Here is a 14881-nt window from a genome sequence, read left to right on the forward strand (position 1 = left end):
AAGGAAGAAGGATTACAAATCCCAACTGAAAGAGAATATATAAATATATGGTGTCTAATGAGGGAAAATTGAAAGGGAAATTGTCAGATAGAATTCATCAAGGACAAGAAATGTCTCAGACACAACAGCACTGAAGATACTGAAAAAGCACAATCAGTGAGCACAGCAGGTATCGTGTGTCAAAGGAACTTCATTGCTTGAGCTGATGACTAACACCGTTTATACAGAAATCAAGCATCATGCCCCAATGCAACCTGACAGAAAGCACATCTCTGATTCCTAGTGCTGCTAGAAAAGCAGTGGTGAGCAGTCATCTTCTGATCAGAAACCCTGTCAATCAGCAGAGTTATTAAAGAACTATTTAACAGTAGAGACACCTGTTTGTACAGTTTGATACCTGGGTAAATCATAGGATCATTTAAGTTGGAAGAGACCCTCAGGATCATTGAGTCCAACCATAAGCTAACCTAAGTCTAGCACTAAACCATGTCCAAATCAAGACAGACAAGAAGCAAATGTTCATTTTCTTCCTTCTACTTTTTGTTCAGATGCCCTGAGGAAGGTACTGAACCAGGGGCAGCACCATCAGGACAGGCTCTTCCTCAAAAGACAAAATACAAAAATAAACCTGCCACTCCTATGGGCCTGTTTACCCAATGCCATGTGATTTACATAGTGCTACCAACAAAAAGTGTTTCCTTGTGTTCTTCCACTTGTTAACATTTGTCTGCGATCCCTCACCGTTCCTGGGGGTTTTAACAATGTTTTCCAAGTGGGTACCAAAGGTGAATGAAACCTCAAACCATTCCTGAGTATTCCACACCTTGTACCCTCTTATTTGGCCATTGAAAGAGATTTGTTGCAATGTATCTTCAGCTGTACCTTGGTGTCTGCATAAACACAGCTCTAGTACTGTTCAGATTTTCTGAGATCAAGCTGCTTTCAATATGCACAAGACTCTGGAATGTATGTTTCCTATTACTCTCCTTGTTGCCAAGATCACAAAGTCAAATTCCATTTTTTCTCACTCATCCCTTTCCAGATAGCGTGACATATAACATAAACCCAAAATCCCAACAACCTGGGAGCCAGTGTCCTAGAAATTCTTCCTTGACAATATCCTAGAATTGCAATAAATATTGCATTTTGCCATGTTATGCTGGTCCAGGTCACCCAGAGAAGTGGTGGATGAACCATCCCTGGAGACATCCCAGGACAGGCTGGATGGGGCTCTGAGCAACCTGAGCTGGTGAAGATGTCCCTGCTCATGGCAGGGGGGGCACTGGATGAGCTTTGAAGGTCCCTTCCAACACAAACTATTCTGTGATTCTGTTCTGTGTTTTTGACTGTTTGTGACATGCTGACAGGTGATAACGATCACAGATGACATTAAAATGAATGACTGACACAGCATTTGCAGCACTTTGTCCAAACCCCTCCCTCCCTCCCTTTTTTTCTCTCTCTCTTCTCCTTCCTCTCCTTCTTCTTGACCTCATTATGTTTGTAAATACGTAAAGGTTGAGTGTCATGAGGGTGGAGCCAGACTCTCGGTGACAAACGATGGTAGGGCAAGGGGCAGTGGATTCAAACTGGAACACAAAAGGTTCCACTTAAATTTGAGAAGGAAGTTCTTCTCAGTGAGGGTGCCAGAGCCTGGACCAGGCTGCCCAGGGGGGTTGTGGAGTCTCCTACTGTGCAGACATCCAAACCCGCCTGGACACCTTCCTGTGTAACCTCATCTGGGTGTTCCTGCTCCAGCAGGGGGATTGGAGTAGATGATCTTTCGAGGTCCCTTCCAATCCCTGACATTATGTGATTCTTCTCCTTCCTGTTACCTGTCTTCTTTGTCAGGTTTTGGGGGATAAGTGCTGTTACGCTTGAAGAACTGCAGGCCTTTATACTCTCTACTCTGTGAAAACTCCGTCATTGGAGCCTGAGAGCGTTCCGTAGGTTACATGAAGACAAAGAAAAGCCCCAGCGAGGGTGAATCGCGGTGCCCGAGCGAGGCCGATCCGGATCCGGCGTGACCCGTCAGGACCCTGGACAGCGGCAGCGGCTCCCACCGGCCCCGCCTCCCTAATGAGCAATTAGCGCTCATTTAGCGCTCATTTAGAGACAGAGGCGAGGGCTGGCGGGATTTTCGAACTGTATTTGCACTGCGGTTTCAAGTGAGAGAGAGGAGGGGGAAGAAGTGTGCTGTAGGAAGGTTCTGTAAAAAGCAACAGGTAAAGTAGACATTATTTAACATGTCAAGGTTTTTCTCATTTTTGTGATTTTACTCCATATTGTCTATCTAAACATTACTAAAAGAATAGAAAATACTGTGAAAATATAATATGTCATATGATACAATGTAACATATAACATAATGTAACATAACATCTAATGTAGCATAACATAAGAGGTGCATAACTGAGGTGCTGCATTCCACTCATTCTGTGACATGAGTGAAGCCACAGTCCAAAACCGTAGTCTTTGGAAAAAAACGTAGGAAAGGGGAGGGACTTTTTGGTGATGGCAAGCACATGTGCAGAGGTGATGCATTTGGATGTGATTTGGGGGGTTTTTTAGGACAGAAATTGTGGATGAGGTTTCCACACTCCCAGCTTTGTGTGTGAGACTCAGCCAAGCTCACAACCAGTTTTTTATACCTTTTTGTGATTAATTCATTTGCTACCAGACCATTGAGATGAATCAGCTCCTTGAGCAGCCCAAGAGGTGCCAGTCACTGCTCTAAGCCCAGACCTGCAGATGAAGGGAGGACCTCTGCTTTCCAAGCAGGCAATTTAGCCGGGATTTCCTCAGTGAGATGCCTCAACAACCCAGTGACCAGTTTCCAACCTGACCAGCTCTGTTCCAAAGCCCAACAGACACCATCTCATTGCACCGAGCTTGACTCATCCTCCATGGCAAGGCAAAGAGGGGCTGAGCCGTTAACATCTCACCTGTAGGAATCTGTTAGCACTAGCACTGAAGTCTGGGAATTTTTAGTATTTTGTTTAGTTTATGAACAAGACATGCCTTTGGTTTTAGCAACAGGGAATCATAGACTCATAGAATAGTTTGGGTTGGAAGGGACCTTCAGAGCTCATCCAGTGCAACCCCTGCCATGAGCAGGGACATCTTCACCCAGATCAGGTTGCTCAGAGCCCCGTCCAGCCTGGCCTGGGATGTCTCCAGGGATGGTTCATCCACCACCTCTCTGGGCAACCTGGGACAGGGTTTCACCACCCTCAGTGTCAAAAACTTATTGCTCTGGCCTGAATTTCTCCTCCTTTAGTTTAAAACCATCACCCCTTGTCCTATAGCAACATGCCCTGCTAAAAAGTCTGTCCCCATCTTTCTTACCGACCCTTTTTAGGTACTGAAAAGCTGCAATAAGGTCTCCCCGGCGTTAGTCCAACGTCACGCTTATATTATTTGCAGCTGCTGTGTGTTGAGAAGGACGGGTTTGAACGCAGGGAATAAATAAATACAAAGCACCGTTTACGCGGGGATCGCCCGGAGGGATGGAACGCCTCCCGGCTGGGAGCGGGGCGGGGCGGCTCCCCCCTGCCGGTCCCACGGGATCCGGATGCAGCCGCCGCTCCGCTGCCGGTAAGTGCCGCCGGCATCCCCCTCGCCATCCTGGGGCACGTCCTGCGATCCCCCTCCCCGGGCAGGGCTCCCCGCCCCCTCTTCATTCCCCTCTCCAGCGGGCTTCCTCTAGGCAGGTCCTGTACCCACCCCCCGAATAATCCCCTTCTCAGACACTGCCTCCCACCGAGGCAGACCCCTTTCCCGGGCAGGCTCCCCTTTCCCCGGGGGTGGTATTGTGCCCTCCAGCATCATTGGACTTTTGCCCTCTTGGGGGGCTGGGGGTTTTGCCTCCCTGGGGATTGAGGGTTTGCCCCCCAGGGCTTGGGGTTTTTAACCCCCGGTGGGTGGCATTTGGCACCCAGGGCTGGGGTTTTGTACCTTAGGGGTTGGCGTTTTTGCAGCTCGGGGGATTTTTTTGTCCCCTGGGTGTTGGGGTTTGGCAACCCTGACTCAGTCGCCCCCCTAAGGCCAGCGAGCACTCCCACATTTGCAGCGCGGGTTTAACTTTGCCTTGAGTTACACTGCTGCCATCGTGCTTCAGTTCCTCCTCGGAGAAGGGGTTGCAATAGACTTGCTTTTGCTGTGGAAGAGCATGCACTGCGCTGGGAGGGAGATCTCAAAGGTCAAATTGCTTTGCTGTCTCTTAGGTGCGGGTTCAACGTCCTGAATTGGAGCAGAAACTACCATCCCAGAGTCAGGCTGGGAGAAGCTCCATGGGAACCCCACAAACTGCCCTGGGTCCCCGTGACTCTGCTGCTGAGAAAAGCATCATTTACCTGGCTCATCGCTGCTGCTGAGCTGCTTCGAGCTGGTCGGCTGCATTCAAAGATCAGTTTTGAAGGTAAGGGTAGCGCATTTGCTTCTGCTGAGTTTCCAGACCTGGGGCTGGTCGCTTGTCGGAGAGGTTGTAGGAGTTGTTCTGCGCTGATTTGGGGGTGGAAAGAAAACGTTGATACTTGGAGAAACGCTGCTCTTGAGATGGGAAAGTCGGAGGGAGAGAGAGAAGGAAAGTCAGTGCAAAGGCTCTCCTGCTGTGTGGCCTCCTTGAATGCATGTTTTACAGCATCCCCAGGGATGTTCCTTCTCCTTTATCAGCCCACACCAGCCATGCAGAGCAATGCACTGTTTGACAAATTACTGAGCTGCTGCAGTTTCAACTCGTGGCAGAAAGAAGGAGAGAAATGTGTTTTGTGTTCTGGGGCATGCTGTCATACACTTGTTTGTGTTTGGTTTAGTGGAGGTGCAGAGTCTGGCAGCAAATCTATTTCCAATTTTCATAATTCCTCTAAGTGCAGTCAGCCTTGAGATTGCAGAGCTTTTTTTTTCCCTCCTCTGACATCAAAAGGTGCTATTTAGGGATGAAATTAACCTTTTACTTGGGATTTGTCTGCTGAATAAATTAGGTCAAACTTTCTGTACATTAAAGCAAAACTGCTGAAAAGATGGAGCTGCTTTGCTCAGGCTGGCTGAGAGCAGAATCTAGCCCATCGGTTTTTGAAGGGAAGCAAAACTGTAATGTCCAAATAAAAACAATGCAAACCCTAAAGCATCTCAGATCTCCAGGAAACCTGTGATGATCCCACATCGTGGTACAACTGGGTATTAATCCCATTGATTTAAGATGCTTCCTTACAGGAAGAGCTGAAGGACTGATGTTAAAGGATACTGTGGTGTATCAGCAGTGTAACCGCATGAGCTGCTGCAGCTCGTAAGAGAGTTTAAAAGCTCTAGTATTTAAGTTGTGGAAGTACATCCCTGGGAAGAATGGCACATTTCACTTTGTCCCAAAGATTTCTGCAGAGATGTTAAGGTTTTATCATCCCCTACTTTCCTGTATTAATGGTTCTCCAGATGGTTCAGGAATAGCATTTGTTAGCAAGAGAGAAGGTGCTGGCTGCCCAGTCAGAGGTGAAAAGGATGGGAGACACCAAGCTTGGGTGCTCAGCTGTGACACAGGTTGAGCTTCCAGGGACTCTCTGCCTGGGGATCCTTGGAGAGGAGCCAGGAGCAGAGGACCCTGTTGTCTGCACCCTGAATCTGAACCCGAAGTTTCAAGCATCCATCATCCCTTCCTATTGCTGAATTATTTGGGTTTTTGGAGAAATTGTGGAGGTCGAATGAGGAGAGTCTCATTTCCAGCCCCACAATCTCTCCTTGCATTGATGAAAAAATAGCGTGATGCAAGAGAGTTTCTGTGGTGTTTCTTGAGAGAGAACACATTTGTTTGCTGTATTTCTGCTATGGTGTGTTATGCTCCTAGATGTATCTTGCATTAGGCAACCTGCTGGTAGTTTTTTACTTGAAAAGACCCTTTATCCCAGGCTGGTGGCTCAGGTGGTACTTGAGTAGCACAGTGTGCAGAGATGAACTCTTAATAGCTGTGTCCTACTTCTACTTGAAGTTCGAGTGCAGTGTGTGTTCACAGATTGGTACCAGAACAATGCTGTGTAACTAATGATCTGCTTTAATTAGAGTTGTACTAACGCTGATGCGTACTGAACAACTGTGTGAGCACAGTCATTGTTTGCGAGAGAAGGAAGATGTGACTTCTAAACCTTCTGGTTTCAGTGTTACATCTACAGCCCCCAGACAATGAATCCAGCATTCTCATCTGTGAGGTCAAAGGAAAAAAGGAGAAGAAATTTGCATTGAGTAAACCTGATTTTTGCTGTTCATGTCGTAGGAGTCTATATAGCAGCCTACCAGCAGCCGAAGGGGGGGTACTGGAAAGCTGGAGAGGGACTTTTTACAGGGCAAATGGTAACAGGACAAGGGTAATGGCTTTAAACTGAAAAAGGGGAGATTTAGATTAGGTATAAGGAATAAATTCTTCATTGTGTGGGTGGTGAGGCTCTGGAACAGGCTGCCCAGAGAAGCTGTGGATGCCCCATGCCTGGAAGTGTCCAAAGCCAGGTTGGATGGGGCTTTGAGCAACCAGGTCCAGTGGAAGTTGTCGCCCCCATGGCAGGGGGGTTGGAACTAGATAAGCTTTAAGGTCCCTTCCTACCCAAACCATTCTGTGATTCTTGGTGCTGCATGCTCTTCTAGGAGAACACAGGGCTGAGTGGGTGATGTTCATGTGCTTAAACTGGTTTAGGGCCAACTTGGGGTGGAAATCAGAGGCCTGTTTGCAGACTTTGCAGAGGCCCTGGAGATATGAGGACAGCAGCATCTCCCAGAAGCTGTGGGACAGCAGATGACGAGATGAGCTGGAAGATGGACATGGACCATGCAACAGACCTTGTGGTGGCAGGTTCTGTAGCTTGGCTGGCTGTGCGGCCGTGTGTTGTCACCACGTGGTTTTGCCAGCCCGCGGTCGCTGTGCCATCTGTGCGGACCATGCAGGGAGGAGAACAGGCTGAACAATTCTTCTGCCAGAAAATGTGGTTGTATTGAAATCAAACTGTTCCGCAGGAGCTCGTCCAATTTGTTGACACCCTTAGTGGGGCTGTTGGAAAGAATGTCCTAGATTATCCTCTTTCCTGTCAATAACATGAGAGCTGGAGACAGGATTTCTTATTTTATTTTTATGGGGTGTTAACAGGATGTGAAGTGTTGTCCAAGGACCGTTTTCATTAGGACTGATGTATTTAAGACACCCTGTAGGCTTTTAGCAGCATCTGCTCGGGGGCCTGCCATGGAGCTTGGTGTCCAACAAACCTGCTTGTTCTCGTTGCTGGAGGAGTTTCAGGTCTTGGTCAGCAAGTCCCAGCTCTGGTGAGGAGGCACTTTCCTCCTTAATGTTTTCTAGACAGCTTTAATTGTTTTTTTAACTTAAAGTGTGAAATCCAGCAGGTAAATAGAAGTCAGGGGAGGGAGCAGAGGATTTTGAAGGATGAATTTGTGCATGTAATACACAATTACATCCAAGGAAAAAGCCGGTGTTGCTTTTACAAAAGGCAGCCCAGCCTCACAGTTGTGTGGAGGGCTTGGAAGAGGACAGCAAGTGTGCGGATGAGAAGCACCTCAGTGGTGTGGTGTGCCTGGGTTTCTGAAATATTTTCAAAATGGTCCCTCATGGCAAGGGTTTTTAAGGAAACTTAATAGTTCTGAGTTAAGAAGGAGGTTCCTTGTGTGAATAAATAGTTGTCTAAAAGGTGAAATGCAGGAATGTTATGATGTGGAGAAGAGGTCATCAACGTTCTATACAGGGATAGGGGCTGGGATATACGGGCTTCGATAAATCTCTAACTGGAAAACTTGTAAGTCATGAAGTGGTGGTATTTATTTTCAGGCAAAACAAAGTTTAATGAGGACATGAAGGATAAGGCCTGAATTAAAGAACTGCAGAAAAGCTTTTATGAGGTTCAATAAGCATTAAAATGGAAGAAGAAATGCAATGGTGAAGTGATGGAGTTGGGGAAGATGGAGAGAGCCTAATTCCCTCGTTTCATCCTATTTTCCTGTCTAAATCAGTGGTTTCTGAGCTGACTGTTAGTGCTCAGGAATGAGATCTTTGGGTGGTGGTGGGCAGTCCTGTGGAAAGGTCAGCTCAGTGCTAAGTGCCAATCAAAAGCAGCAAACCACGTTAGGGATTGTTATGAAAGGGAAACAGAACAAAACAGAGAACATTGTTATGCCCTTATATAAATCCATATTTAGCTCTTGGAGCTTGTTTGCAGTTTTGGTCCATCTCAGAGGCTCAGAAGAGCAGCAGGGATGGTCCGGTGACCTCAAACACTTCTGTACGAGGAATGAGCAAGGTGGTGAAGTCTCCTCAGCCTGATCAAGAGATGACAAGGGGGTCAGGGGGTGTGACAGAGGTTAAAGAGCCCACCAGTGGCATTGAGACGGTGGATGGGGATTGCGTGCGTGATGTGTCTTCCAATACAAGGAACAGAGGGCACCAAATTAAACTAGCTGGTGACAGGTTGAAAACAAGCAAAAAGAGGTGTTTCTGTGCATGGTGCATCGCTGGGCTGTGGAGGTTGTTGCTGTAGGAGGTCATGGATGCTAAAAGTTTGCATGAGCCAAAGGGGCGCAGGACAACTTCATGACTTACAAGTCCTTGAAAATGACTTTAGAGGTAATTGTGGATCATAGGCTGCTGGAAGGAAAAACAGACATTGGGGAAATTTTGCTACATTCTGGCTTGTTCTTATAACCCTCCTGAGGCAAAGTTTGGCCAGTGTGAGATAAGACATGTTGGACTACGTGGACATTTGTCCTGACCTATTCTCATGCTGCACTCAGTAGTGATGCCCTGGGGATGTGGGATGGACCTCAGGGTGCTGTGGAAGCAGAACCAAGTCTTAGGAGAAGTGCCTGTGTTCAAATATAACAATTTGATATCTGGAAATACTTGTATACTTCTATTTTCCCCACAGATTTCGTCTTTGTGTTTCCATTAGCCAGATGAGTGAATTTTGAACTGCTGGGATTTTCGCAGTGCATCATTCCCACCTTCCCAGGTGCCTGTGACACCTCTCAGTCAAAGTGTGGAAACTGAGCTGTGGACACATGAATTTCCTCGACCGAAAAGTCCCCCATTACGGGGTTGGGAATGTTCTCTCCCCAGAAGGGGACATGAGTCAGAGGTCACTGCTGTACCTGAGATGCCTCAGTTCCTTGCTCTGAGCTCCCTGCATGGTTGCCGGCAGCTCTGTGTGGCCGTGCGGGTGTGGGATGGAGCTTCCCATGCGGTGACAAAAACCTCTTAACTTCAGAGCCTGAAAAGGTCCCAGGACAACCCAGGGCAGAGCACATCCTGAACAGTGGGGTTATGAAAGCAGCCAGCCTGGGCAAAGCAGCCTCACCTGGTCTGTGGGTGCCAAAGGTAACGAGTATAGAATGGTTTGGGGTGGTAAGAACCTTAATGGTCATCTAGCCTCACCCCCTATATTTAGTGTTCATATTTTGTGGACGTGACGTGTTCAGTTTCATGTTCAGTGGGATTCAGCAAAGCTGCTTTAGTTTTTTAATTTTCATTTTCAGTTGCTTTCTTGTTCTCTCTCTGTTCTCAGCGCTTTTTTTTTGTATCGTGCTTCACCTGACGATGCATTTTTTTGTTCACAGGAGGGCTTTTAATTGCCATGAAGGACTTCAGCCAGTGCTGCACATTTATGCTCACCCTCGGGATTTCAGACACTTCTAATGGACTGATAACCATGGGACAGTGATGGCACAGGCACAGCAGGGTGTGTGGATTTTTCTTGAAGTAGATGAAGCAGAAACATTATCTTTGTACTTCCTTGCACAGACCTCCAAGGCGTGTGCATCAAAGTCCTTATAGATTTTATTATATATTTTTTTTCCCTCTCTCTTTCAGATTTTAACAGTGAGAAGATGCTGATGGACAAAAATGAATCTTGGCTCTCTAATTTCTCCTCCGCTGCCTCCTCCTTTGTGAAAGGAGGTGGCCACTTGGCGGGGATCGGTCTCCAAGAGGTGGTCATCGGGCTGATCCTAACGCTCATTGACTTGATCACGCTCCTGGGAAACACTATCGTCTTCATCTGCCCGGTGGTGGAGAAGAGGCTGCGCACCGTCACCTACATGTTTATCATGTCCTTGGCTATGGCAGATTTCCTCGTAGCTTGTCTGGTCATGCCCTTTAGGTAAGAGATGCTCGTAAGTTGGGATGAGAAGGTGGTGTGTCCACGCAATGTCATTTCTTCCAGCTCCGCAGCCATGGGGCTGGCTTAGTTCACATGTTGTGCTTAGGCTGGGCTTTACAAAGAGCTTAATTGTGGGTCGGTGATTATATGTGCTTCTGTGCCTCAGTTTCACTACTCTTTATAACAGATCCTGTTATAATGAACGAAGAGAGACTTTCCCAAGGGTATTTTTCCTCTTGGCTGCTGGTCTGAACGAGATCTCAGCTTTTCAGGTGGCTCCACTGCCATGAGTCCCCTCTTCTAGGACTATCTCTGCATTGCACATGGGGCCAACATGATTGCTAGATGATTTTACACACTCTGGGTGTTTGGGGAGTGCGAGATGCAGATTGCCACTGGTGTGTGAGCATTAAGTGCAATGGCTGCATTGATCCTGCTTGTGTTTCAAAGACAGAGCAAATCACCGAGTATGTTTTCTCCTAATTTTCCTTAGTCGAGAATGACTATTGAAATAGCGGAGTTAAATTCTGTGCCTTTTCTTTTCTGGTAGTTGGAGGGAGAAGCGAAAAAGATCTTTACTAGTATAAGAAAATGGATTATTTCATATTACTGAACTTGAAAGGCTAGTGCAGAGATGTTATTCTTCATATTCTCGGTGAAACACAGAATTTTGATGGTTCCTTCTGGTTCAGACCATGTACAGGTGGAGCTTGTGGGGAAGGCTGGCAACCTTGCACACTAAAACTTTTGCCTGCATAAAGAGACCAGAAGAACTGCAGTGGGATAACAAATGGGATTCGCTGCACTTGGGGGAATTGTTTTTCCCCTATTTATATTCTTGTTTATATTCCTGTTATATTCCTAATGGGCTGCACTGGGCATTGAGAACTGGGCACAGAGGCCATCTCCACTCTCCCTGTGTAAATGTAAGGATTTTGTTTTAGTATAAAAGGGTAATTTAGGCTCTCCCTATATTTAGTGAAGGAAGAGGCACTTCAGAGGCCACTTCTCAGTGCTTGACATTTATATTTACAGGAGCTTCATTACCTGGCTAAAACATAGTAAAACAAATCCATAAAGCAGTTTACTTGTAATTTCTGGCCGTCTAATGCTGTAAAATGGCTGTAGGTTTGTGTAGAGCATGGGGCTGCACGCTGTTTAGTGTTCTTGGAGTGATATAAAGAAGCTGAACTCTTCTTACATTCTGTGCTTAAGTCCTCACAGGACTGCCCACGCTTTCGAATTTGGCACTGAAAGGTATTTTCCCAGCAAGCAATTACAAACTGAGTTATGTCAGGTGAAAAAGCAGTTAATGATGCCCTTTAGAAAATGTTACTGCCAATTCCAATTCTAAGCTCGGTGAATTTTTAAGTTCATGTTCTGAAGCATCCGTCTGTGTTCACCTGTCTCTCCCCTCCACCCGATGCTACAAATATCTGCTTGGATTGCAGCTTAGTTGATGATGATCCAACCTCTCCTACCCTGTCAAAGTTGGTGGGAATGAGGATGGTGACTTAACCAGGAGATTTCTGTTGCTGATGTTGGGGGTTTGGGTTGTTGAGTAGTTTGGGTTGGAAGGGACCTTCAAAGCTCATCCAGTGCCCCCCCTGCCATGAGCAGGGACATCTTCACCAGCTCAGGTTGCTCAGAGCCCCGTCCAGCCTGGCCTGGGATGTCTCCTGGGATGGTTCATCCACCAACTCTCTGGCCAACCTGGGCCAGGCTCTCACCACCCTCACGGTAAAAAATTTCTTCCTCATGTCCAGCCTGAAGCTCCCCTCTTTTAGTTTAAAACCATCATCCCTTGTCCTGTCACAACAGGCCCTGCTAAAAAGTCTGTCCCCATCTTTCTTATTGGCCCTTTTTAAATACTGAAAAGCTGCAATAAGGTCTCCCTGACCACTTGGGCTGCAATTGGGAATGGTGGAGTGTGCAGGGCCTGGGCTGGGCTGCTCTGCAAAACAATCCCCCTGCCCTGCCTGGAGGGGATGCAGAAATGATCCGTGTGCTCCCGTTGACAGTAGCACACACTGTTTATTTTCCCAAGAGAAGCTCCAGTGTTTCCCACCATGTGGAGGAGGTCACTGCAATAGAATGCAGCAGACCATTCCTGCCTTGTAGAAAGAGAAAAACAGTGTGTCAGGCACCAAAGATGAGCTAAAGCAACATTCCTTCTGCTACCTGGCATTTCCCTGGGCTATTTTTCATTCCCTTTCCATGTTCTTGTTAAGCACAGAAATGAGAGTTTTTCATTCCCAGTCCCAAGGGCTCCTCTCTGGGATTGCACAGCATCACCTGCTCTTCATCACACTCATCGTAAAAAGAATTCCTCCTTAGATCTAGAATGAATCTACCATTTTTTAGTTTAAAACGATAACCCTTTGTCCTATCAAAGGATTGTAGAGGGCATTACAAGGGGTTAAGGATTTCCATGAAAACCAAAGGCTTCGCTATGCAGCCAGAGAGGAAAAAAACCCACTTAGGAGAGGGATGTCTTACTTAACGAAAAATAATTATGAATGGAAGCAAAGAGCAGGGCGTGATGGATGCTTTGTGCCTCTCCTGAATGCCCCAGCATCACCTGGTGTGAAGCCGTTGCAGCTCTTGGTGGCCCGTGTGGTGAGGAACGGGCCCTGGCATCTCCACTGGGGGTTGGTTGGCTTTGGGTCCAGATCTGTCCCACCATCTCAACTTTGTACCTGTGTTGCTCTTTTGAATTGCAGTTTGCTCCTCAGTGGGCATGTTGGCACATGCCAAAGAAGAAAATAAATGACGTTAGGAGCCAGTTTGGCTCAGAAAACGAGGTTTTGTGGTAGGAAGGAAAAACAAGGTTGTCGCCTGGTGCTTTAATTTTGTAAGATTTCTGTTGTGTTCCAGGTTTAGCTTGTTTGCAGGAGCAGTTCAGCTGGGCTTAGCTTGTCCCCTGGGTAGTCCGGCCAGCCCTGCCATTTTCAGGCTCAGTATTTCCAGGCTGAATATTTTCAGCTCTTCTTTTCTTTTGCAAGCAGAGGTGACTTCACTTCTGCTCACGCTGTGCGTTCCTTTCATGATTCCTTTTTAACCTGCATCGTTCCCAGGCTGCAGAGACGTTTTGCGTCAGAGACGTGGGAACTGGTATCCAGCACCCTGTGCTGTGAGAACGTCTGCTGGGCGAGGTGCATCCCACCAGATGTGTGCTGATGAGAGCCAGGTACCTGCTCAGCTGGGGTCTGTCTGCAGGGCTGTCCCTGGCAGCAGCATCGTCTGGAAGGGCATGGTGCTCACACCACAGGCTTTGCAGCATCTCTGGAGACAAGGAGGATTTGTGAGGAGTGACACCAAGAAACCCAAGCCCATTGCTGGACCCACACTTCAACTTCTGTGTGTCTCAATTTCCTGTCTAGAAAAAGAGACACAAAACCTTCTGATGTGTGCACAGGGGGACCCTCCATAGGGAGGCCACCCTGGTGTAGGGACAGGTTCTGCTGTAGATTAACATTTTGCTTGAGTTTCTTGCATAGCATCCTGCAATGGAGCTGGTGAGGGGTCTGGCGCACAAGTGTGTTGAGGAGCAGCTGAGGGATCTGGGACTGTTGAGCCTGGAGAAAAGGAGGCTGGGGGGAGACCTTATCGCTGTCTACAACTACCTGAAAGGAGGTTGTAGCATGGAGGGTGTTGGTCTCTTCTCCCAAGTAACAAGCTATAGGGCAAGAGGAAATGGCCTCAAGTTGTGCCAGGGGAGGTTTAAATTGGATATTACGACCATTTCTTCCCAGAAAGGTTTGTGAAGCATTGGAACAGGCTGCCCAGGGCAGTGGTGGAGTCACCATCCCTGCAGGGGTTTAAAAGACACAGAGACGAGGTTCTTAGGGACATGGTTTAGTGCCAGTCTTGGGTTAACAGTTGGACTTGATGATCTTGAGGGTCTCTTACAACCAAAAAGATTCCATGAAAATAAGCTCGTAGAAAATAAAAAGTGAGTCAAACTTCTGCCCAAAAAATGAAATTAAATTATATGATTCTGTAATAAAAAACTGCCAAGGGCTGGAGCCCTTCAGCAGCACTGTACCCACCTACAGCGGTTGTCACGCTCTAAAAAACCCTTCAGGTGTCATTGTAATGAGCTGTTGCTAATGAGGTGCAGAGCAGGGGTTGGTTTGCAGCTCCTGTGACGTGGAGCTGACTCGTGCTGCCCCGGCAGAGCCCGCCTGGCGCAGCAGCCCTGCTCGCACTGTGTTTGACCAGCAAACTGTGAAGTTACAGGATAATTAAAGCTTTGCAGGACTAGGTAGTTATTCAGCCTTTCACATCGAATTCACACACAATGGTTATTTCGGCGGCACCCCGAGAGTGGCAGAAAGCTGGTGGAACAAAGGGGAAGCGAATGGCATCTAACTGAATGCTATAGAAACATGCATCAGCCTTCCTACAGCTGCCATATGTTCCTTCATTCGCTGCTCCCTTCTTACAGGCCCCTCTTGACTTTGTTAGGAAACATTTTGGCATAATGTCTGTCTTTTGCTGCTGTGTTTACCTTGCTGAGGCATTTATGGGCTACATAATGTACAAGCTGCATAGGCCTCCTCCTAGGATTTTTTTTTTAACCCAGGCGTTGAAATCCTTCAGTTTTGAAGCATGAGACCGGATGAAAAGTGAGTTTCTTGGAGGAGGGAGCATCCTCCATGCCCCAGGAATTGAGGATAAATCGTAAAACCTCATGCTTCGTAGGGCACGGGAAAAATTGTAGTAAACAAATCATGCAGGTG

The 14881-nt window shown here is 47.2% G+C and overlaps 1 protein-coding gene across 1 annotated transcript in view; it reads left to right on the forward strand.

The window, feature by feature from the left end:
* Nucleotides 1-14881, forward strand: part of LOC309439517 (histamine H2 receptor-like) — a gene marked incomplete at both ends in the record, with an annotated part of 33010 nt that overhangs the window by 15045 nt on the left and 3084 nt on the right. Inside the window, 4 exon segments of the mRNA XM_082052184.1 lie at nt 9595-9643; nt 9645-9689; nt 9691-9718; nt 9848-10136. Coding sequence (XP_081908310.1) covers nt 9595-9643; nt 9645-9689; nt 9691-9718; nt 9848-10136 — 411 coding nt within the window.

The sequence above is a fragment of the Streptopelia decaocto genome, assembly GCF_964273445.1.
Source record: "Streptopelia decaocto genome assembly, chromosome: 4".
Lineage (NCBI taxonomy): Eukaryota > Metazoa > Chordata > Aves > Columbiformes > Columbidae > Streptopelia > Streptopelia decaocto.